The 25,445-nt window shown below is 46.1% G+C and overlaps 1 protein-coding gene across 1 annotated transcript; it reads right to left on the bottom strand.

The window, feature by feature from the left end:
* Nucleotides 1–207: 207 nt before the first annotated feature.
* Nucleotides 208–25,037, bottom strand: LOC132210044 (guanylate-binding protein 4-like). The gene is made up of 6 exons (XM_059648857.1): nucleotides 24,941–25,037; nucleotides 8,481–8,662; nucleotides 5,283–5,482; nucleotides 3,217–3,319; nucleotides 1,842–1,917; nucleotides 208–280 (listed from the first exon to the last, which is right to left on the bottom strand). Exons 2-6 carry the CDS (start codon nucleotides 8,533–8,535, stop codon nucleotides 208–210), a joined length of 507 nt encoding a protein of 168 aa, XP_059504840.1. The 5' UTR covers nucleotides 8,536–8,662; nucleotides 24,941–25,037.
* Nucleotides 25,038–25,445: the final 408 nt, after the last annotated feature.

Genomic DNA, 25,445 nt, shown 5'->3' with positions numbered 1-25,445 from the left:
TTACCTTCTTTCCATCATCGCCTCCCCCTCTCTCTATTTATTTTAGACTTTCCTTCCCCTCGCCCATTTCTGAAGAACGGTCTAGATCTGAAACATCAGCTTTCCTGCTCCTCTGATGCTTCCTGGCCTGCTGTGTTCATCCAAGCTCCACACCTTGTTATCTCAGACTCCAGCATTAGCAGTTCCTACTGTCTCTCAATAACAGCGTTAGTTGCTGTTAGGCCACTGATATTTCCTCATTAAACAAGCAGATCGGTTTTCAGGCAGAAGATACTGAAGCCTGGACACAAGCACAAGAAGGTTCAGGAACAGCTCCTGCCCTGCAACTACACCCATTATTAGACTGATGAACAGACTGTCTAGCCTCAAATAACGCTGGCCTTGCAAATATTGATCTCGCCTGGAGCACGCCCAGTGCAATGTAACCTGTACCTGTCGGTTCCACATCACAACAAATCAAACAGTTTTAATAATCAGCAACCCACTGTAAAGAACGAACAGTGCACAGGGGGTCAGCGTTTCCCACAGTTTGAGTGAGAGATTCAGCATTGAACTGGGCAGAGATGGTAACCACTGGAGACAGAGGGTGAGAGAGAGTCACTGTTCCACTGAACAAAGTGAATTTTGTGAACTTGCTGTTTGCAACACTCATATTTTGTTTTATTTTTCAGAAATGAAATTTTCATCATGAGTGCCGATGAAACAATCTGTCAAGTGTTTTCTCACCCCAGAACTGGTTTGGAACAAATGATTCCAAACGCTGCATTACTGCCTCCCAGAATCGTGCATTTATACATTATTCATAAGGTATTAAATTTCCGAATGTTCTTCTCAACGTGAAGAGAGGCCACTGAGCCAAATGAGATAAATTCAACAGTTCAGCTCCAATGATTGGGTTTTACTGAGAGGCGTCATTTTCCTCTCCCTGACTTGGGGAGTTTCCTGATGAAGAGATAAACTCAGGTTATTTTCTTCAGAAAAGAGAAGAGTTAGTGAGGGTCTGATAGAGATGTACAAGATGCTGGCTGTTCATTGAGAAGGTGGATACGAAACAGCTGTACCCTTTAGGTGAAGGGTCAAAAACAAAGGGATTTAGTTTTAAAGTGAAAAGCAGAAGGTTGAGGCTCATTCGGGAAAGCTCTGTTTCTAATAAAGAGTGGTGGGAACCCAGAATAAGACCACAAAGGTACAGGAGCAGAATTCATCCACTGAGCCCATTCAGTCTGCCACACCATTTGTTCATGATTGTTGTCTTTCTCAACCCCATCCTGCTGCCTTCTCCCTGTAACCTGCTATCCCCTTAACAATCAAGAACCTATCTATGTTTGTCCTAAATACACTCAATGACTTGGTTCCACCTTCCCTTTTTCTGCTCTGCAAATTGACCACCCTCTGACTGAAGAAATTCCTATGTACTCCTGTTCGAAAGGGTCATTCCCTTCGGTCTGAGGCTGCCCACGGGTCCTCGTCTCTCCTACTAATGGAAACATCTTCATCCATGTTCACACTAACGGGGTTTTTCAATATTCTGAGGGTTTCAATGAGATTTCCCCATCAACCCTCCAAAACCCATCAAGGACAGACCCAGATTTCTCAACTACTCCTCATATGACTATCCATTCATCCCCGGGGTGATTCTTGCAAACCTCCTCTGCACTCCCTTCAATATGAGCACAACTTTCTTTAGATACCCAAAACTGCTCACAATATTACGAATGTAGTCTGACATGAGTCTTATACAGCCTCAGCAGTGCATCTCTGCTCTTGTATTCACAATCTCTTGTAACGAATGCTAACATTGCATTTGCCTTCCTAACTGCCAACTGAATCTACTGGTTAACCTCAAGAGAATTCTGAACACTGAATCCTCAGTCTCTTGAACTTCGGATTTCCGAAGCCTTTCCCTCTTTACAGAGTCTATGGAGAGACACCAGAGTTAGCATTTCTAGTCCAGCGTCTCTTCTTCAGAAATGAAAGTTTCTGGGTGTAGATGGTACTTATGTTAAATGGTGGGGTGATACAAGTGAGATGGGTAGGTAGAGACCGAATCCCTGTCAGTGGGAGAGCGAGAGAGAGCGACAGCTTCTGAATACGAAAGAAAGGTCCCAAACCAATATGTCAACGTTCCTGCTCCTCTGCTGCCGGACCTGCTGTGTTTCTCCAGCTCCACACTGTTATTCGTTGCATAGCCAGAACCATCTTTAATCTGAGTCAATAGAGTGGTGTATTTCTGTACAGTGTGACGGGGTTATGAGCTCCAAACAATCCATACAATGAACAGAAGAGATTGGGGGAACACAGAAATCCATCCTCACAGACCAGACACACACATTCTACGGAATATCAAACCAGCATTGTCAGCTGGAGGCCTGGGCCTACTTAGAATCACAGAATCGTACAGTCTAGAAGTGGCCTTTGGCTCATTGAGTCTGTAGTGCAAAAAATATACTACTCCCTCAGGAGCCCCACTTTCCTGTATTGGGCCCATAGCCTCAAATATTTTGTCATTTCAAGACCTCATTCAAGCACTTTTTTCGCCTCGTGAAGTTTCCAACTTCAACTCCCCTCCCAGGCAATGCACTCTGGGTGAAAAGACCTTCCTCAAATCTCCTCGAAACCTCCTGTCTTTCACTTTCAAATTATGACCGATTCTGAGTGACCTTTTAATAAAAGCTGCTTGGTATTCAACCTCCCCACGCCCCTCAGCATCTTGTACACCTTGATCAGTTGCCCCCCTCCTTTGCTCTTCCAAAGAAAAGACCCCATTTAAGGAGTGCCCTTCCCAGTAACCCCATCTGGTGCAGGAATTGAACCCATGCTATCGGCATAATATCTCTGTTGCAAACCAGCTGTCCAGCCAACTGAGCTATCCAACCCCTTCAGAGTCAACACCTGGGTCCCTGCACCATCAGACTCTGGGTCAGGCATGTTCATACTAAACTGCAGGCTCCATCCAGCAATGAGAGTCACTGCTGCATATCCCATGAGTGTAACAGCAGATCTCTGTCAGAGTGATGGGCTCCTGGAGGTGAAGATTTCTGTTTGTGTTAATCCAGTTTGTCTCAAGTAGACAATCAGCCAGGAACAATGTAGCACATCGACATGGAACTGAGATTACATTATTAATATCTCTAACCTCTTCATGGGGGCAGAGTGGGAAATGCTCCATGAAATTCTCAGCCAATTGAACGAAAAAAATTTACAGAAAATACTTGCCTTCCATTTCCCTGTAAATATCCATAAGGTTCTGCTCCATCAGACGAATGTTTTCAGGTTCACTCATTCTCTCATCTTGAAATTCTTGAAGAACTTCACTTGTCTAATGAGTGAACAGACAAATATTAACCTGTTTTTAAAAAAAAGCCATGTGTTTTCATTAAAATATTCCTACATTTTGGAAGAAGCTCTGAAATCGTGTCCAATTCACCATGTTCAGCTGTAATACTTCAGACACAATGTATGAAGCACCTAAGAGAAAGGAGCTGGAGGAGACAAACAGTGCAGAAGGATGCCATTCAGCCCATCATGCCTGCTCTGGTTCTTCGAGTGAGCATCATTTCCTGGTGCTAATCTCCTGCTTTTCCCTCAGACCCTCACACTTTGTTTTCGTCTGAACCTTTATCCAGTATCCTCCTCAATGACTCAATTAAACCTGCCTCCATCACACTTCTAGACAGCACATTCCAGTCCCTAACTACTCACTGAGTCACTTGCTTTTCCTCACTTCACCCTTGCTTCTTTTGTAAATCATTTTAAATTGTGCACTTGTATTCTGATTGCATTTACAGACAGAAACAGCTTCTCCCGATCTACTTTATTCTGTCTGCTCATGATTTTGGAAATCTTCACTAAATCACTCATCTTTCTTCTTCCAAGGAGAACACTCCAAAATCCTTCAACATATTCTCACAACTGATGTTTCTCATCCCTCACATTTCTGGTCACAGCTTGCCAGTTTTTAAAAAATGCCACATTTGCTCTCCTCTCTTCATTCAATTTAATATTAGGTTCCCATCAATGCCCTCGTGGTATTGTTGCTGGTATTATTATTGTTAATTCAGAGACCTGGATAAAATTCTGGGGACTCGGTTTCTCATCCTGCCATGGTGGGTGGTGCAACTTGAATTCAATAAAATATCTGGAATTAAAACTCTAACGATGGCCACGAATCCATTATCGATTGTCGGAAAATCCCACTTGGCTCACTAAAGTCCTTGAAGGAGGGAAACTGCCATCCTCACCTGGTCTGGCCTACATGTGACTCCAGATCCACAGCAATGTGGTTGGCTCTGAACTGCCCTCTGGGCAAATAGCGATGGGCAATAAATGCAGCCTGGCCAGTGACGCTCTCGTCCCATTCATGAAATAGAAGAGAAAAGAAAATGCCTTTCATTGAGCAGGTACCTATCCATGTCTGTTGATGCAGGCTTTCTCTCTCCCTCTGTCCTTGTAAAGTAGTGAAACATTTGCTGACTCCCAATCTGATGGGCCTCTTTCCAAATCTGATGCATTCTGGGATTTCATAGCCAATGCTGCAGTCATATACAAGACCAAAAGATGTAGGAGCACAAGTAGGCCATTCAGCCCATTGAAACTGCACCACCATTCAGCGTGATCCTGGTTATCCTGATCATCCCCAACCTCACTTCCTTGCCTTTTCCACTTTCTCCCCATTATTGTTCCCAATTGCCCTGCTCCACTCACTGTTCCTCCTGCTATGGTTCCCACACATTGAGGTCCGCTGTGGCCCTATTCCTCATGGACAGGAGACCATCCATTTCCTGAAGGTTCAATGAAATGTTGAAGATTTAATAAAAGAGACAACAGCCTTTTCCCATTTCATCTGAGCTGTATGCACTCAGGCTTACAAACATTCCTACAATTATTATTGGGTCACAGAATCAAATAGCATGGAAACAGACCTTTGAGTCCAACCAGGCCATGCTGACCGTAATCCCAAACTACATTAGTCAGACTGACTTGCACCTGATCCATGTCGCTCCAAATCTTTCCCATTCATGTGCTTTTCAAATGTCCTTGAAACGTTCGACCTCTACCTGCATCCATCACCTCATGAGGAAGTTCATTCCACACATCAACCATCCCTTATATCTCAACACTTGCATTGTATTTTTACAAATAACCTTTTCACTTTTTTCAAGCATCTGATCATATGGATTGGGAGGAGAACTTTGATCTTTCATACACTCAAAGTTTTGTCTTTTCTCACTCTTCCTCAAAGTACGCTTCAGAAACATGTCGAGTTCTCCTTTGTTACATACCCATTGAAAGTCAGTCAGTTCTTCAGCAGTTTCCGTTGGGAGAGTGACCAGTTTTTCCATCAGCTCTTCATACAGTTCCTCAGCTTCCTTCACTGCTTTTTCATTCTCTGTATCTGTCAATGACTGAACAACTTGGTCAAGACATGCAAGCTCTCCTCGCCTGAACAGGTCAATGTATGCGGTCAACAGTTGTGCAAACTCTGGAGAAACCAAGGAAACATTGGATTTAGAAATCAGAACCGAAAGCAATATCGTTCAGCCACTGAGAGTGTGAACAATTCAGGCTAAGTGTTGGAAAAACTCAGCAGGTTGAGGTCCTATCCACTGCGAGGGAAACATAACATTAACATTTTAGATTGATGTCCTTTCTCCAAAACGTGGAAATGGGCCAAACAATATCAGTGACAGACTCCAGGGGACAGTGAGGGGTATCTGAAGCAGGTGATGAGATTCGGAATGCTGGTGAGAGCCACATAAAGCTCTTTTCATGAAGACGCACTGTGTTAATGCCAAATGCAGGGTAATTAGGGATAAGCGATCAGTACTGACTCATTCGACCAGACCTATCTACCACAAACATTAAAACTGAATAAAGGCCAGGGACATATGAGTATGACAATGGCCATTTCATTTGATCAAAGAACCTGTCGTGGAAAAGCAAACCACCTCAGCCATTCCCCACCAACACTTCCGGCCAATGAGAGGGCCATGAGCTGTCCATCACAAGCAGTTCAAGCATTATAGTTCATAGGGGCTAGTAAAATGCACAAAACAAGAATCAGTTGTCGTTACAAGATAGTAGGAAATGCAGATGCTGGAGGATCTGAGATAACAAGGTGTAGGGCTGGATGAACACAACAGGCCAACCAGCATCAGAGAAGTACGAAGGCCGATGTTTCGAGCCGAGACCCTTCTTCAGAAAGCTTCAGAAATTTCCGAAGTAGGGTCTCGGACTGAAACGACAAGCTTCCCTGCTCCTACGATGCTGCTTGGCTTGCTGTGTTCATCCAAAACTAACCGTGTTATCTCAGTTTTTGTTATATACACAATCTAAAGGATGTATGACAATAATTTATCATGGTTACTTGGTAATTACATTTTCGTAGTGGAGCACATTGAGTGAATTCTCCGGAATGATTTTTATTTTGCCATGGGACGTGAGCATCATTGGCTTCGCCAGCAATTACAGTCCATCTCTAATTGTATTGGGTAAGGTGCTGATGAGCTACCTTTCAGAACTGCTGCGGTTCATGGGATGTAGCAATGTCACGATGATTTCGGGAAGGGAGTTCCAGGATTTTAAACCAAGCAGCGCTGAAAAGGAGGAAAGCTTTCTAGAAATCCCAAAACAACATGAACAAAACAAAGGATCAGGGGCAGGATCTGAATAAAATTAACGTCAGGAAATCATCAGTATTTGGGAAGGAAGTTAATTCATGGAAGTGGAGAATAACAAATCCCCAGGAGCTGATGGTTTTCACCCACAGGTGTGAAAGGAGGGATGAGGGCACATTGTTGATGCCCTAACCATTGTCTTTCAGAGGTCCCTGCATTCAGGAGTTGTATCTCTGGAAATTTGCTCATCTCACTCTGCCCATTATGAAGGGTGACAACGGGAAACCAGGGAAAGACCAGGTAGCTAACATCTGTTCTGGAGAAACAGTTGAAATCTGTAATCAAGGATAGATTAACTGTTCACCACAAAAAATTTCAGGTAATTAGGGCAAGTTATTATGGATTCATGAAGCTGCGATCGTGCCTGACAAACTTCAGAGTTTTTTGAAGAGGTGCAAATCCTGGTAGACAGAAGTAAATCGATGGATGTCATTTAACTGCAATTCCAGAAGGTTTTGGATCAATTCTGACACAAACAACTCTTACCTCAGTTTGAAGCCCAGACACCTGAGGGAATGTTGCTGACTTGGACAGGAAATTTGTTGAGTGGCAGGAAACAGAGAGTTGGAATGATGGATGAGTACTCAATGCTGGGCGTGACAAGTGGTGTCCCACCTCCTCATGGGCAACTGGGCACAGGCAATAAATGCTGGCCCAGCCAGAGATGCCCACATTCCATGGGTGATTTTTTTAATGAAAATCTCCTCCTCAGGGCATTTATGGATTGGCAATAAATGCTGACGTGACAATGTTACACACATACCAATGGGAGTTGGTGACCTCGTGGTATTGTCGCTGGACAGTTAATCCAGACACCCCCAGATAACATTCGGGGGACCCGGGTTTGAATCCTACCATGGCAGATGGTGGGATTTGTATTCAATAAATATTTGGAATTAAGAGCCTAACGATGACTGTGAATCCATTGTCAATTGTTGGGGACAACCCATCTGGTTCATTCATGTCCTTTACAGAAAGAAACTGCTTACCTGGTCTGGCCTACATGTGACTCCAGACCCACAGCAATGTGCTTGACTCTTACCTGCCCCCTGAGCAATTAGGGATGGGCAATAAATGCTGCCTAGCCAGCGATGCCCTCATCCCGTGAATGAATAAATAAAAAAACCAAAAGCATATTTTCATTTTAAATAGTTATACATGTGGCTCTGAACACAAGTCTGCAATCTTCTTCAGGTTTGCACATTGTACAAGGGGGCAGTGGGTCATTGGACAGGTTACAGAATGTACTGTGTATGGACTGGAGAATGCTGTCAGTGAGCTGTCCCACAGCAGGGCCTTATCAATATCCCAATATAAACATTCCAATAATTCAACCTCAAGCAACATCATGACAGAATTATCTAGTCTCTATCCCATTCCTGTTTTGAGAACTTTACTGTGTAAATTTGCTGCTACTTTTCTAACATTCCAACAGTAAACACACTTCAGGAACAATTTCATTGGCTGTAATAGCTGCTATTTCAATCTTTATTCTGCTTTAAAGCAGAATATTCAGCTCCCGTGACCTAGACTTTCAGAAAACATTCTTGTGAGCTTGAAGCCTTTTGATCAGTGAATTCCCACCAGTTTTTGTTATTTTCCTGAAACCAGCACATACACCTGCAACCTCCGGCAAAGCATCATTTGCAAAATCTGAAAACCATCCCAATGTCCCCACTTGGTGCATGATCATATTCAGTGGTGCTTTTGTGCTGTTAGCAGGTTTGAAACTGTTGGTCAGCTTTGCAGGTTTAGGTTGGGATGTGTATGTACAATCTGTGCACAGAACTCAAAAGGACTTACCTGTTCCAGTGACCACTTTGCTCCCAAAACCAGAAACAGTTTTCTTCATTGCCATTGTGTAAATAAATTCACAGAACTTGTTACTGATTTGAACAAAATCTTCTTCCAGCTCTTTGTCATCGACTGTTTCGATATTCCGAAGCACACGTTTATTTCCAGGTGTGTCAAACACAAAGCAATTCCTGGAAGGAAAACAATATCTGATGCATTGTCGTGGCAAGTTAAAGTTCTCAATATCCGGACTTCACCTGTAACAGGAAACATTTCACTTCATACTCATGCAGCACAGGCCGGAATGGTACATGCAACACGGGCAGAATTTTAACCAGCAACAGGGGTCTGGGGAGACAGTGATAACATAATAGTCCTGTCACCAGGGGAGGAACTCTGTACAACAGGCTAATGCTCTGGGGCTTGTGGTTAAGCCTGATTGCAGCAGATGGAGGAAACAAATCAATTTACGAATCTGCAATTGAAAATGGAACACATTGAATTTTACTTTTGGGATCGACAGGAAGGGAGAGGAGAGAGAAATCAAGACCCAGGGACTATAAGTTAGAGGTAACGGGCAGGCGATTTAAGGAAGATTATTTTACATGCACAGGCTGGCCGGAATCTGGGACTCACTGCCTGACAGGGTGGTCGAGGCAGGACCCATCACAAATTTGAAGAAGTCGTGTTTCGGTGAAAAGTTGAATTGTCATTGCAGACAAGGCCACAGGCCAAGGGCTCTAAATGGACCCAGAGCAGATGGGTTCTCGATGCTTGGGACAGATACGACGGGCCAAAGGGCCTCTTTCCGAACTGGAAATCTTGATGGGTCTATGAAAAGGATAAAGTCCTGTAAGGTTGAAAACAATGGTTTTCCAGACTGATTCCTGGGATACAGGGATTGAAGAATGGAGACAGACTGGATGAGTTAGGACAATATTCACTGGAGTTTAGATGAATGAGAGGGGATTGGGGGTGAAATTCAAACAGGACCAGACAGGATAGATACTGGAACAGTGTGACCAATGACTAGGAAGATCAGATCCAGGGGTCACTGTTGAAGGGCATGTGGGAGGCCATTCAGGACTGAGATGAGGAGAACTTTGTTTCAGCAAGAGAGGAGGGAGCCTATAGAATTCATTATCTCAGGGAATGGTTGTGGTCAAAATGCTGAATGTTTTCCAGACTTTAACTTTCCCAACATAGGCTGGGACTCCCATAGAGCAAGAGGTTTAGATCAGGCAAAATTTGTTAACTGCATCGTGAAACAAGACGTGGATGGTCCAACTAGGGGAGGAGCCATATTGAACCTTGCATTCGCTAATGAGCCTGGCCACATGACTGACCTTTCGGTGGGAGAGCATGTTGGTAACAGTGACCACAACTCCTTATGCTTTATGACAGGTATGAAGAAGGACAAGTCAGGACCCTGGGAGAAGGGCAAATTACAAAAATATTAGGCAGTGGCTAAATACTGTTAATTGGGAGGAGCTGTTATCAGGCAAGTCCACATTTGACATGTAGGAACTGTTTAAAGGCATGCTGATGAGAGTTTAGACCAGCGTGCTGCAGTAAGGAGAAAGGACGTGGATGGCAAGGTAAGGGTTAATGGCGGGGTTGAATATTTAGTCAAAAGAGAAAAGGAAGCATATGTCAGGTTTTGGAAGATAAAATCCATCAAGGGCTGGTGAGGATTATAAGGAAAGCAGGAAAGATCTCAAGCAGTGAATGTGGAGAGCAAGAAGGGGCCATGAAATGACCTTGGGGGCACGTCGGGTTAAACAGAATCCCAAGGTATTCTCTACATGCTGTAAAAACAAGAGGATAACTAGGGAGAAGGTAGGCTCACTCAAGGATAAAGGAGGGAAGTTATGCTTGGAGGCAGAGGATGCTAGATCCTAAAGGAGTGCGTTGTATTAGTGTTCACCCAGAAAAGGATATGGAGCACAGTGAGATTGGTGTGGAGCACGCTAACATGCGAGGGAATTTTGGGATCAAGAAAGAAATAGTGTCAGGGCCCTTGACGAGCATTAAGGTGGATACGTCTGCAGGGTTTGATGGCACTAACCCCAGGTAGGATGGAGGCAAGAAGAGATTGCTGGTGACCAAGAACTTTCTACCCTCACTGGCCACTAGAGAGGTCTCAAAGGACTGGTAAGTAGCTAATGTTGTTCCTGTGTCCAAGGAGGGAAATAGGGATAATTCAGAAAACTGCAGACTGGTCTGCCTCACATTGGTGGTTGAGAAGCTCTGGGAGGGAATCCTCAGGGATAGGATTAATGCACATTTGGAAAAGCATGGTCTAATGAGGGATAGTCAGCATGGCTTTGTGCAGGGTAGGTCATGTCTTACCAACTTAATTGCATTTTTTTTAGAGGTGACAAAGGTGATCGATGAGGGTAGGGTGGTGGATGTGGTTTACATGGATTTCAGTAAGGCTTTCAACAAGGTCCCTCATGGTAGGCTCATCCAGAAGATTGAGATGCATGGGATCCAAATGATTAGGCAACGTGGATTCAGAATGGGCTTGCCCATAGAGGGCATACCACAGTTGCAGAAGGGTATTTTTCAAACTGCAGGTCCATGAATAGTATCAGAGATAATGGGAACTGCAGATGCTGGAGATTCCAAGATAATAAAATGTGAGGCTGGATGAACACAGCAGGCCAAGCAGCATCTCAGGAGCACAAAAGCTGACGTTTCGGGCCTAGACCCTTCATCAGAGAGGGGGATGGGGGGAGGGAACTGGAATAAATAGGGAGAGAGGGGGAGGCGGACCGAAGATGGAGAGTAAAGAAGATAGGTGGAGAGGGTGTAGGTGGGGAGGTAGGGAGGGGATAGGTCAGTCCAGGGAAGACGGACAGGTCAAGGAGGTGGGATGAGGTTAGTAGGTAGCTGGGGGTGCGGCTTGGGGTGGGAGGAAGGGATGGGTGAGAGGAAGAACCGGTTAGGGAGGCAGAGACAGGTTGGACTGGTTTTGGGATGCAGTGGGTGGGGGGGAAGAGCTGGGCTGGTTGTGTGGTGCAGTGGGGGGAGGGGATGAACTGGGCTGGTTTAGGGATGCAGTGGGGGAAGGGGAGATTTTGAAACTGGTGAAGTCCACATTGATACCATATGGCTGCAGGGTTCCCAGGCGGAATATGAGTTGCTGTTCCTGCAACCTTCGGGTGGCATCATTGTGGCAGTGCAGGAGGCCCATGATGGACATGTCATCAAGAGAATGGGAGGGGGAGTGGAAATGGTTTGCGACTGGGAGGTGCAGTTGTTTGTTGCGAACTGAGCGGAGGTGTTCTGCAAAGCGGTCCCCAAGCCTCCGCTTGGTTTCCCCAATGTAGAGAAAGCCGCACCGGGTACAGTGGATGCAGTATACCACATTGGCAGATGTGCAGGTGAACCTCTGCTTAATGTGGAATGTCATCTTGGGGCCTGGGATGGGGGTGAGGGAGGAGGTGTGGGGACAAGTGTAGCATTTCCTGCGGTTGCAGGGGAAGGTGCCGGGTGTGGTGGGGTTGGAGGGCAGTGTGGAGCGAACAAGGGAGTCACGGAGAGAGTGGTCTCTCCGGAAAGCAGACAGGGGTGGGGATGGAAAAATGTCTTGGGTGGTGGGGTCGGATTGTAAATGGCGGAAGTGTCGGAGGATAATGCGTTGTATCCGGAGGTTGGTAGGGTGGTGTGTGAGAACGAGGGGGATCCTCTTGGGGCGGTTGTGGCGGGGGCGGGGTGTGAGGGATGTGTCGCGGGAAATGCGGGAGACGCGGTCAAGGGCGTTCTCAATCACCGTGGGGGGAAAGTTGCGGTCCTTAAAGAACTTGGACATCTGGGATGTGCGGGAGTGGAATGTCTTATCGTGGGAGCAGATGCGGCGGAGGCGGAGGAATTGGGAATAGGGGATGGAATTTTTGCAGGAGGGTGGGTGGGAGGAGGTGTATTCTAGGTAGCTGTGGGAGTCGGTGGGCTTGAAATGGACATCAGTTACAAGCTGGTTGCCTGAGATGGAGACTGAGAGGTCCAGGAAGGTGAGGGATGTGCTGGAGATGGCCCAGGTGAACTGAAGGTTGGGGTGGAAGGTGTTGGTGAAGTGGATGAACTGTTCGAGCTCCTCTGGGGAGCAAGAGGCGGCGCCGATACAGTCATCAATGTACCGGAGGAAGAGGTGGGGTTTGGGGCCTGTGTAGGTGCGGAAGATGGACTGTTCCACATAACCTACAAAGAGGCAGGCATAGCTGGGGCCCATGCGGGTGCCCATGGCCACCCCCTTAGTCTGTAGGAAGTGGGAGGAGTCAAAAGAGAAGTTGTTGAGTGTGAGGACGAGTTCCGCTAGGCGGATGAGAGTGTCGGTGGAGGGGGCCTGGTCGGGCCTGCGGGACAGGAAGAAGCGGAGGGCCTTGAGGCCATCTCCATGCGGAATGCAGGTGTACAGGGACTGGACGTCCATGGTGAATATGAGGTGTTGGGGGCCAGTGAATTGGAAGTCCTGGAGGAGGTGGAGGGCGTGGGTGGTGTCACGGACATAGGTGGGGAGTTCCTGGACCAAAGGTGAGAAAATGGAGTCCAGATAGGTGGAGATGAGTTCGGTGGGGCAGGAGCAGGCTGAGACGATGGGTCGACCAGGGCAGGCAGGTTTGTGGATTTTGGGAAGGAGATAGAAACGGGCCGTGCGGGGTTGGGGAACAATGAGGTTGGAGGCTGTGGGTGGGAGGTCCCCTGAGGTGATGAGGTCATGAATGGTGTTGGAGATGATGGTTTGGTGCTCGGGTGTGGGGTCATGATCGAGGAGGCGGTAGGAGGTGGTGTCGGAGAGTTGGCGTCTGGCCTCGGCGATGTAGAGGTCAGTACGCCATACTACCACTGCGCCACCCTTGTCTGCGGGTTTGATGGTGAGGTTGGGGTTGGAGCGGAGGGAGCGGAGGGCTGCCCGTTCTGCGGGGGAGAGGTTGGAGTGGGTGAGAGGGGTGGAGAGGTTGAGGCGGTTAATGTCTCGACGGCAGTTGGAGATGAAGAGGTCGAGGGAGGGTAGGAGGCCTGGGGGTGGTGTCCAGGAGGAGGACTTGTGTTGGAAGCGGGTGAAGGGGTCAGTGGAAGGAGGGTTGGGTTCCCAGTTGAAGAAGTGGGCATGCAGGCGAAGACGGCGGAAAAACTGCTCTATGTCCGACCGTGACTGGTATTCGTTGATGTGTGGTTGTAGGGGGACAAAGGTGAGCCCCTTGCTCAGTCCATGAATAGTGGTGTTCCACAGGGATCTGTACTGGGACCTCTGCTGTGTGTGATATATACATATAAATGAGTTGGAAGATGTAGGTGGGTGGGTTACTAAGTTTGCCGATGATACCAAGATCATTGGAGTTGTGGACAGTGTTGAAGATTATCAAAGGATACAGTGGGATATACAGCAGTTGCAGATATGGGCAGAGAAATGGCAGATGGAGTTTAATCCAGGTAAGTGTGAGATGCTGCACTTTTGGAGGTCAACTTGTAAGGAAAGGTAGACAGTTAATGGCAGGACTCTGAACAGCATTGACGTACAGATGGATCTCGGGGTTCAAGTCTGTAGATCACTGAAAGCAGCAACGCAACTAGATAGGGTGGCAAAGAAGATCTATGGCATGCTTGCCTTTATTGGTCAGGAATTGATTACAAGAGTTAGGATATCATGTTGCAGTTTTATAAGACTTTGGTTAGGCCACACTTAGAGCATTGTGTTCAGTTCTGGTTGCCACATTGCAAGATGGATGTGGAGATTTTAGAGAGGGTGCTGAAGATATGAACCAGGATGCTGCCTGGATTCAGGGATATGAACTATAAGGAGAGGCTAGAAAAACTCAGGGTTGTTTTCTCTGGAGCAGGAGAGGCTGTGGGGGACACTTGATAGATGTCCATAAAATTATGAGATGCATAGCTAGGGTTGACAGTCAGAATCTTTTACCCGGGGGTGAAATGTCTAAAACTAGGGGGCATGCATTGAAGGTGAGGGAGAAAGCTCAAAATGTGAGGGGCAAATTTTCTCCCCCTCCCACCCACCCAGAGAGTGGCAAGAGTCTGGAACACACTGCCAGAGGTGGTGGTGATGGTGGCCGATACATTAGAGATGTTTAAGTGGTTTTTAAGATTAGCACATGAGTATACAAAGGATGGACGGATATTGGGTCAATGGGCCAAAGGGTGGCAAATGGAGTTTAATTTGGACAAATGAGAGGTATTGCATTTTGGTAAAACTAATAAAGGCAAGGCTTATGCTATTAAAGATAGGGCCTTGGTCAGTGTTGCAGAACAGAGACAAATTGACCACAGGGTAAAAAAGGAAATCCACGGAGTAGGGGGTAGAGAGAGCAATTATAAAGCTCTGGTGTTTTCACTGCAGTTATGTAGGCCACATGAAGTCACAGTGTTGGTGGGTTTAGGAAAAAAAAACACACACTGGGAAGTTGCATGTGGAAAACCAAGAGAAGCCAGTGAGTTTTGTTGAAGTGGCAAAGGAAAGCACAGTGGAAGCTAAAAAGCTGCATAAGAATGTACAACCTGATCAGGGGCTGGTGGAGAAATAAGTGGCTGATCTCTTTAAAGAATTCACTTGCATGAGTCTATGCCGGGAGGAGCAGGTAAAGAAATTAAAATGTTAAGAGATAAGGGAACAGGTTAATCTTTCACTGTGAGATACGAAGGAGATACGTAATTCAGAAGGAGTATTGCTAGAAAAGATGGTAAATTCATCGTCGGAAGAACAGTGTTCCTTTATATAAAAAGTGAGGTTGTAGACACCAGCGAAAGTGGTGAAGTGGTGGTAGGAGTAAAAGAGAAGTTGAGTTCCAAAACAGTTTATCCTTTTTAATAATATAGCTGGATCACAGGCGGGTGTGATGCCAACTGTGGTTGAAAAGCCAGTGAAAAATGAGACAAATCTTACAGGAAGGATATCCTAGGATTTTTCCTGACCGTTTGGTAAAAAGACCACAAAACTACACGTTGAAACAGGAGGAGAAATGAAGGAGTAAAGATAAGGAAGTTGGAGTTCAATTTTCGGACAGGATGTTTGATCAAATGGTTGAGGAAAAAAAAACACAAGAACAGGTGGAGGACAAAATAGATATTTTTTGTTTTGAGAGGTTAGCTGAATTGCAACAGAAAGGTGGAAAAATAATATAACAAGGTGTAGAGCTGGATGAACACAGCAGGTCGAGCAGGAAAGCTGACGTTTCGGGCCTAGACCCTTCTTCAGAAAAATGTTTTCTGACCAAGGGTCTAGACCCAAAACGTCAGCTTTCCTGCTCCTGTGATGCTGCTTGGCCTGCTCTGTTCATCCAGCTCTGCACCTTGTTATCTCAGACTCTCCAGCATCTGCAGTTCCTACCATCTCATGGAAAAATAATGTACTTTTGTCAAAAAGCTTACGAAGCAGCAGAATGTGAGTGTATCCCAGAATGTTATGACCTTAAAAATGATGCTTGATGAGGAAGTGGAGACCATTACATATTCAACCTAATGCAAAATGGGCAGAAGTTAATCAAGTTATATTACTGTAGGGTTATAGAAAGATGGTGTTGCGGGAATCACATGACCTACCAGTAGGTGGTCATCTTGAAGCAAGGAAAATTTAAGCCAAAATATAAGAACACTTTTATTAACCTGGACTGTATAAAGATGTGGTTGGATTTTGCCAGATAGGTCTCACGTGTCAGTTAATAGTGTAACCTCAGGCAAGGATAAAAACAGCAACCTTCACGATTGCAGCATTTGAGGAACCTTTTTAGAAGAGTTTAAATGCATCTATAAGAATCCTTCCCTAGAACACAAAGTGGGAATCAGCATTTGTTGACCATAAATGAAGTGTCCACTCGATTTCCAGAGGTGAGACAGAGTTTGGAGATTACATGCTTGGACCGTGTGTCATATTTTAGAGAGAGATTAAGTAGAGAGACTGTGTTGACTGGACAGCATTTAAAAGTCACACAGCAGGTCATGAAACAGGAAGCTGAAAAAAGATCAAAAATGTGTAATTTCTCTACTGGAGATAAAGTGTTGCTACCAGTGGGAGGTGACTGATTCGATGTAAAATTTAGTGGGCCTTATCAAATTCAAAGAAAATTGAGTGAAGTGAATTACTCGATAGGAAAACCAGATAGGAGAAATCTCACAGAATGTGAATTTGCGCCAAGGTTTTTGATAGGGAAGGAAAGTAAGAATGAAAATGCGTAGCTGGTTATAACACAGCGTGAAATAGTAGTTCAGATGGTTCTGAAGTTTATTTTCAAGATGGCAGCAGAGTAGCAGTGCTGCGTTTGAGATCCAGAGCTCATCTGCTTTTCTTTGTCTCCTTCTATCCGATTTAGCATTTTCTTTAAGGTCTTTTGCTTTTGGGGAGGCATTGATGACTGGTCCTCTGTGAGCATGTTCCAGGACCTGGCAACTGCTGAACTTATCATAGATTAAACACACTTCCACTAACCTGCTGAAGGTTCTATGGAAGACTTATTCACAAGAATCTACCTGCAATTAACTTTCAGGCCTGGCCTCAAACAAACAATGGCTTCTTTGGCTTTTGCTTTAAAACAAGCTGCTGCCTACAGCCCAAAAGTCAACTTCAGCTCACAAGCCACAGCTCCAAACCCTAGGTGAAGAAAATAGTGCACTACAGTAATGAAATATCAGCGAGGGTTCTAGCTCTTTCAATGGGTGTGACTTAATGGGATTTTCTGGAGTGGGAAAGATAGTGGGCAGCACCGAATCAGATGGGGAGATTGGTGTCTGATTCCCAATGACAGGAAAACTGCCTGTCATTTAGAGAAAGTGGGAGGAGCCCAATATGGGAAACCAGGTTACAGGCAGCAGGAAGCACGTGAGATTTGTTCCTGAACAACTTGAAACTGTTTAATAGAATCACAGAATCATGGAACCTCTACAGTGTAGAAACCGGCCACTCGACCCAACAAGTCCACATCCAAACCTCTGAAGAGCTTCCCACCCACACCCATTCCCCTACCCCTACATCTCCTTTGTCTAACCCACCTAAAACTAAGTATCCCTGGACACAATGGGCAATTTAGCACGGCCAATCCACCTACCCTACACATCTTTGGACTGTGGGAGGAAACCAGAGCACCTGGAGGAATCCCATGCAGACACGGGGAGAAAGTGCAAACTCTGCACAGACAGTCACCCAAGAATGGAATAGAACCCAGGTCCTTGGTGCTGTGAGGCAGCAGTGGCTCAACAGGATTTGATGGTGGCTCAGGGATTTAACTGGCCTGTGGGGGAGGCAATGACCTCGTGGTATCATTGCACAACTGTTAACCCAGACACTCAGGCAATGTTCTGGGAAACTGGTTCAAATCCCATCATGGCTGATAGTGGCAGTTAAATTCAATTTTAAAATTCTGGACTGCAAGAGTTTAATGATGATCATGAAACTATGATCAATTATTGGAAAAACTTATCTGATTCATTGATGTCCGTTATAGAAGGAAACTGTGATCCTTACCTGGTCTGGCCTACATGTGACTCCAGGCCCACAGCTATGAGGTTGACACTGAAATGCCCCCTGGGCTGTAGAGAAGGACAATAAATTCTGGCCCAGCCAGCAACGCCCTCATCCCGTAACTGAAAAACCAAATACAAAACATGTGTCTCATGAAGACACAAAGCCACACAGTGACCCCAGTGCGATCAGGATGGGCCTGGGGCAAATGAGGGTGGTCCCTTACTTACAGACTGTTCAGGGCCCAATCAGGGACCTAGCTTTAGGGAAGCAGCATTACTGCTCACATACATCCTATTGCTCCCTTCATTCACTCCCTTACCACTGACCTTCTCCCTGTAATTCCCATCCTGCCCTACGTATCTCTCTCCAGCGATTTATCAGTGATCCATGGGAAAGAGCTCAGTGGAATCCCAGCAGTAACTCCCATTCCCAATGGCATTGTGAATCCTGGAGGAGCTGCTGACCTCAGGTGGGATTTCTGATGGAACCAGGCCTTCATTCAGCCAGCAGGTGGATGCTTCAGGAAAGTGTCTGATTACTCAGAAATAGCACTGCGGCATCCTGTGGAAAGGGAGCATGGGGGCCCCACTGGTTCTATACTCGCTTGATTCACTACAACTAAATTCCAGCCAATTGGCCCATCCCAGGCAAAATTATGATTTTGACTGATAGGTGTCTGCGAATATGTTCTTGCTTAGCAACAAACAACTTGTTGATAGATACTGAAATCTGATGGAGATTAAATCCTTTTCTGATTCCTCGAGGATCTGAGCATCCAATGTGAAACCTTCACCTCGAGTTGAAACCTCCTCATTATGGAATACCTTAGGGTCCTGCAATCTGTGTCTTTGAAACAATACATGACCTCAGTGGTTTGGTTAAAGTGTCTTCGTTTGAGGAGATGCTACCATGGGCTAAAAAGATAAGAAACAGGAGCAGGAGTGGGGCCATTCAGCCCCTCAAGCCCGCTCTGCAATTATTTTTCATTAATTCACAGCATGAGGGACATGCTGTCAAGGCACGATTTATTGCCCATCCCAAACTGCCCAGAGGGCATATCAGAGTCTGCCATATTGCTGTGGGTCTGGAGTTGCAAGTAGGCCAGACTAGATAAGGATGGCAGGTTCCTCCCCTAACCAGATGGGGTTTTTCCTGATAATCGACAACGGATTCACAGTAATCATTAGATTCTTAATTCCAGATAGTTATTGAATTTAAATTCCGCCATCTGCCATGGTGGGATTTGAACCTGGGTACGCAGAACGGGATCCGGGGCTCTCCCTCCAACCGTGATGGTTTGTTCCTTCAGTTATTTTTAAAACTGAGGTAAAGAATTCCTGACATTCACTACCAACTGGGAGAAGACATTCTTTCACATTTCAGTTTTAAATGAGTGACTCCTTATTCTGTGATTATCACCCCTAGTTTGAGATTCTCCAACTCATGGTACAATTTTTGTATCATCTGTGAACTGAGCAATGTGCCCTCCCACATTCCGGAGTAAATCATTGACAGGAACCACTAGCAGTAAGGGCCCCACACTGACACCTATCGGACCCCATCGAACACAGACTTCCAGTTAGAAAATCACCCCTTGACCATCACCCTCTGCTTCCTGATACTCAGCAAATTCTGGATCCAATTTCACACATTTCCTTGTATCCCACGGGATCTTATTTTCACTGTTAGCTTCCCATGTGAGCCCGTCTCAAAAGCCTTGCTGAATACCAAGTGGATACATGAAATGCATTGTCCTCATCTACAAGCCTAGTGACCTCTTCAAAAAATTCAATCAAGTGAGGCAGACATGACCTCCCTTCAACAAAACCTGATCTTGATTAATCCCTGCCTCTCCAAGTGCAGATTAATTCTGTCCCTCAGAATTGCTTCCAATAGTTTTCCCAGCACTGGGGTTAGCCTGTAGTTTCCTAGTTTATCTGTGCTCCCTTTCTGAATTATGATACCACATTGACTGCTCTCCTGTCCTCTGAGATCTCTCCTGTGGCCAGAGAGCAATTGAAGACTGTTGCCAGCTGCCCTGTTATTTCTTCCCCACCTCGCTCAGGCTGGGATACACTTCACCTAGCCCTGGAGATTTATCTACATCTGAGACTGCCAAATCACCCAGACCTCTCTGTTGACGTTAATTTCTTTAATTACAGCAAAGTCTTTCTGCTTGATTTCCAGCCTCACTTTGCACCCTCACTCCCGTACACTGACATGAAGAATTCATCGACAACCCCACCTACATCCTCCATCTCCGCGTACACACACACATTACTGCAGCCGATCTTAATGGGCTTTACTGTTTCCCCAGAGACATTTTATCCTCTTGTACTTGTAAAATAACTGAGGATTTTCTTTTATTTTACCTCCTGTGCATGCCCCATACTTTCTCTCCTAACTTCCTTTTAAAATTTCCCCTTGTACATTCCATCCACCTCTAGGGCTTCTGCTGTTTTAAGCCCTCAGTATCTGCCTGAGGCCTCCCTTCTTCTCTCTATCCAATCCTGTCTATCCCTTGATACCCAGGGTTTGCTGGATTTGGTGGTCCCACCCTTGATCTTTATTTGAACATGTTGGTGCTGTACTCCTGATTGCATCTTTGAATGCATCCCACTGCTCTGACACAATTACCTCAAACATCTGCGTTCTGAGGAAGGGCCACCAGACCCAGAACGTTAAATACATTTTCCTTCACAGATGCTGCCAGACCTGCTGAGCTTTTCCAGAAATTTCTGTTTTGTTTCCAGATTTACAGTATCCACAGTTCTTCTGCTTTATTTTACCTAAAATATCTGCTCACTATCCACTCTGGCCAAATTGTACACAATTTTATGAAAAAGAAAACAGCCTTCCCTAGTTTAGGATATCTATTTCTGGGGATAGACTGGCCACTAATATCCAGTAACAATCCACCGACTCTCAGTTACCTGGACTATACATCCTCACACTCTGATTCCAGTAAAGACTCTATTCCATTCTCCCAGTTCCTCCGTCACCATCACATACATTCTGATGATACCAACATCAGCAGGGGAGACTCCAAAATGTCCACCTTCTTCTCCATCAGTCTTCCTATTTGCATTGCCAGTAAGAATTCCTCCACCCTGGCCCTCGAGCAGCATAAGGTCTCCCTTAATGGAACTAACAAATCTCCCTGCGAAGATATTGATCCCTTTCCAGTGCACATTGAACCCATCCTTTCTGGCCAGGTCTTCACTGTACCAGAACAAAGTCCAGATGTCCTGAAAACTGGAATCTGTGAACAATTCACCAACTCTTCTCTCACTGATATATCTCCTTTAACCTTTTTCTCCCTTCCCTCACCAGAAATTAGTTCTTTCACAGTAATATTTTCAAATCTTCTACTGAAACTTTTAAATTCACGCTGTAAACAAAATCTTTTCCGTAATAAAGTGTGATTCCTCACATTGTGTATACAATAATTTCTGTCTTCGAAATCTCACCTTTAGCAATGTGCTTGAATTGTTTACAGACATGCTTAATCCAAGCACCAGGAATGCAACATAACATCCTAAATTTACGCTTGCTGCCACAGAATCTGTTTGTTTGTGCCCTGACAAGTGTCCACAACAACAATTATTCTACTAAATTTTGTCAAACACTGCCCATTACCCAACTGCCTCTTCCATTTTCTTAGGAAAGGCTGTCCCCTTCAACAGTTACCAAACACTGATCTTGCTGTCTAATCACTAGATTTTCTAAATCTAGTGCCCATCTCACTCTGTACCTCCCTTAGACCCCTCAGAGCATCAATCTGAAGGATAGGAACTTTCAATCATCCCTGATATATTAAAAATGAATTACCTTTGATTCCCTCAAGAAAGTTACATTAAAATGCAAAATAATTAAAAACGAAACATGTAAATCTAAATAAAGTCAAGCACTTAGCAGATTCACCGGAATTAAAAAGACCCCTGGACAATTAATACTTTAAATAAAAACAAATCATCTCCAGAGCCAAGATAACAAAAGTGTGGAGCTGGATGAACACAGTAGGCCAAGGAGCCCAAGATCCAGCCCCACACTTTGTTATCTCGGATTCTCCATCATCTGCAGTTCCCATTATCTCATCTCCGGAGCCGACCACATATCGGAGTGCTGAAAACAAAATCACAACCACTTATTAAAAAGAAACTGTTCAGCTTTTCGAGGAAAAATTCCTGCACTGTGAATAGAAAGTTCCCTTTAACATACCAATGCCTTTTTTGAAGCTTCTGAATTTAGAACATGAAAACATCAACTTTTCACGCTGCCGAGGGTGTAAGTGATCTAAAGATATCAGTGAGCTTAGCAGGGGGTCAGTTTTATAGTTACTCATGAGGTAGACTATGTTTAATAAAAACCAAAAGAACTGCGGATGCTGTAAATCAGGAAGAAAAGCAAAGTTGCTGGAAAAGCTCAGCCGGTCTGGCAGCATCTGTGGAGGAGAAAACAGAGGTAACGTTTCGGGTCCGGTGATCCTTCCTCAGGGCTGCTGGTGGCTGGGAAAGCATCAGTTTATCTGCAGAAAACATACGATAGGATAGAGCTCAGAGAGAGAGAAAAAAAGTTGGACAGACAAAGGAGTTGCTAACGATCAGGCGGGGAGGGTGAATAGTTGTTCATGGGGACTGTTAGTAAAACCGAAAGAACTGCGGATGCTGCAAATTGAACTGACCAGACCCTGTATTTAGTTGTCTAACTTTTCCTGAGCAAGTATTTCACTTTAAACTTTACTCAGTAAGATCAGTCAGAAAGATGGGTGAATGTCAGGAACGGCAAGAATTTAGTCACAGAGTGTATTAGAGACAGAGACAGATCGGCTCTTTAATGGTAAGATCTATGATCTAACATCCTGCCCGAATAACAATGTGTGGAGCTGGCTGAACACGACCAGCATCTTAGATAATACAATGTGAGGCTGGATGAACACAGCAGACCCAGCAGCATCTCAGGAGCACAAAAGCTGACGTTTCGGGCCTAGACCCTTCATCAGAGAGGGGGATGGGGTGAGGGTTCTGGAATAAATAGGGAGAGAGGGGGAGGCGGACTGAAGAGGGAGAGAAATGAAGATAGGTGGAGAGGAGAGTATAGGTGGGGAGGTAGGGAGGGGATAGGTCAGTCCAGGGAAGACGGACAGGTCAAGGAGGTGGGATGAGGTTAGTAGGTAGGAGATGGAGGTGCGGCTTGGGGTGGGAGGAAGGGATGGGTGAGAGGAAGAACAGGTTAGGGAGGCAGAGACAGGTTGGACTGGTTTTGGGATGCAGTGGGTGGAGGGGAAGAGCTGGGCTGGTTGTGTGGTGCAGTGGGCGGAGGGGACGAACTGGGCTGGTTTTGGGATGCAGTGGGGGAAGGGGAGATTTTGAAGCTGGTGAAGTCCACTTTGATACCATTGGGCTGCAGGGTTCCCAAGCGGAATATGAGTTGCTGTTCCTGCAACCTTCGGGTGGCATCATTGTGGCACTGCAGGAGGCCCATGATGGACATGTCATCTAAAGAACGGGAGGGGGACTGGAAATGGTTTGCAACTGGGAGGTGCAGTTGTTTATTGCGAACCAAGCAGAGGTGTTCTGCAAAGCGGTCCCCAAGCCTCCGCTTGGTTTCCCCAATGTAGAGGAAGCCACACCGGGTACAGTGGATGCAGTATACCACATTGGCAGATGTGCAGGTGAACCTCTGCTTAATGTGGAAAGTCATCTTGGGGCCTGGGATAGGGGTGAGGGAGGAGTTGTGGGGGCAAGTGTAGCATTCCCTGCAGTTGCAGGGGACGGTGCCGGGTGTGGTGGGGTTGGAGGGCAGTGTGGAGCGAACAAGGGAGTCACGGAGAGAGTGGTCTCTTCGGAAAGCAGACAGGGGTGGGGATGGAAAAATGTCTTGGGTGGTAGGGTTGGATTGTAGTTGGTGGAAGTGTCGGAGGATGATGCGTTGTATCCGGAGGTTGGTGGGGTGGTGTGTGAGAACGAGGGGGATCCTCTTTGGGCGGTTGTGGTGGGAAATGCGAGAGACGCGGTCAAGGGCGTTCTCAACCACTGTGGGGGGAAAGTTGCGGTCCTTGAAGAACTTGGACATCTGGGATCCCGCACATCCCAGATGTCCAAGTTCTTCAAGGACCGCAACTTTCCCCCCACAGTGGTTGAGAACGCCCTTAACCGCGTCTCCCGCATTTCCTGCCACACATCCCTCACGCCCCGCCCCCGCCAAAACCGCCCAAAGAGGATACCCCTCGTTCTCACACACCACCCCTCCAACCTCCGGATACAACGCATCATCCTCCGACACTTCTGCCATCTACAATCCGACCTCACCACCCAAGACATTTTTCCATCCCCACCCCTGTCTGCTTTCCGGAGAGACCACTCTCTCCGTGACTCCCTTGATCGCTCCACACTGCCCTCCAACCCCACCTCACCCGGCACCTTCCCCTGTAACCGCAGGAAATGCTACACTTGCCCCCACACCTCCTCCCTCACCCCTATCCCAGGCCCCAAGATGACTTTCCACATTAAGCAGAGGTTCACCTGCACATCTGCCAATGTGGTATACTGCATCCACTCTACCCGGTGTGGCTTCCTCTACATTGGGGAAAGCAAGCGGAAGCTTGGGGACCGCTTTGCAGAACACCTCCGCTCGGTTCGCAATAAACAACTGCACCTCCCAGTCGCAAACCATTTCCACTCCCCCTCCCATTCTTTAGATGACATGTCCATCATGGGCCTCCTACAGTGCCACAATGATGCCACCCAAAGGTTGCAGGAACAGCAACTCACATTCTGCTTGGGAACCCTGCAGCCCAATGGTATCAATGTGGACTTCACCAGCTTCAAAATCTCCCCTCCCCCCACCGCATCCCAAAACCAGCCCAGTTCGTCCCCTCCCCCCACTGCACCACACAACCAGCCCAGCTCTTCCCCACAACAGCCCAGCAGTTCCCAATGTCTCTGATAAAACCTGCCCCATTATGTTTCTGCTCACTGTTTGATGCAGTACTCACCTATCCACTGGTTTATAATCGCCGTGTTCTGTCTGTGTCTAAATGAAACTGCATCTGAGCTGGTTCCTCTGAGTGCCTCAGTATTCAACATGCAAGCCGACCTATGAGTGCACGAGTTGGTTGATTACTGAGTGTGCCTCACCAAACAAGCAGCCACCCACTGTAATGAACGAACTGTCCAGAAGGGGCCAGTGCTTCCCGCAGTCCGGCTGAGAGATTCAGCATTGAATTGTGTAGAGACAGGAAACGCTGGTGACAGAGAGGGTCACTATTCCACTGAACAAAGTGAATTCTGTGAACTTTCTGTCTGGAGCTCTCATATTTTTATTTTCAGAAATGCATTTTTCAACGCAACAATCTCTCAAGTGTTTTCTCACCCAGAACTGACTTGGATCAGGTGATTCCAAAAGCTGCATTATTACCTCACAGAATCTTACGATTACACACAACTTTCTTCGACTTATTAAACTTCAGAATGTACTTCCGAAAGGGTGAAGAGAGGGCA

The sequence above is a fragment of the Stegostoma tigrinum genome, chromosome 9 (assembly GCF_030684315.1).
Source record: "Stegostoma tigrinum isolate sSteTig4 chromosome 9, sSteTig4.hap1, whole genome shotgun sequence".
NCBI lineage: Eukaryota > Metazoa > Chordata > Chondrichthyes > Orectolobiformes > Stegostomatidae > Stegostoma > Stegostoma tigrinum.
This window is presented reverse-complemented; position numbering and strand designations above follow the sequence as displayed.

Coding starts and splice junctions, on each gene's coding strand:
- LOC132210044 (XM_059648857.1), bottom strand. CDS start 8,535: ATGGCAATGAAGAAAACTGTTTCTGGTTTTGGGAGCAAAGTGGTCACT. Junction 1,918..3,216: donor TATTTACAGGGAAATGGAAG/GCAAGTATTTTC, acceptor GTCTCTCCATAG/ACTCTGTAAAGAGGGAAAGG. Junction 281..1,841: donor GTGTTCAGAATTCTCTTGAG/GTTAACCAGTAG, acceptor GCTTGTGTCCAG/GCTTCAGTATCTTCTGCCTG.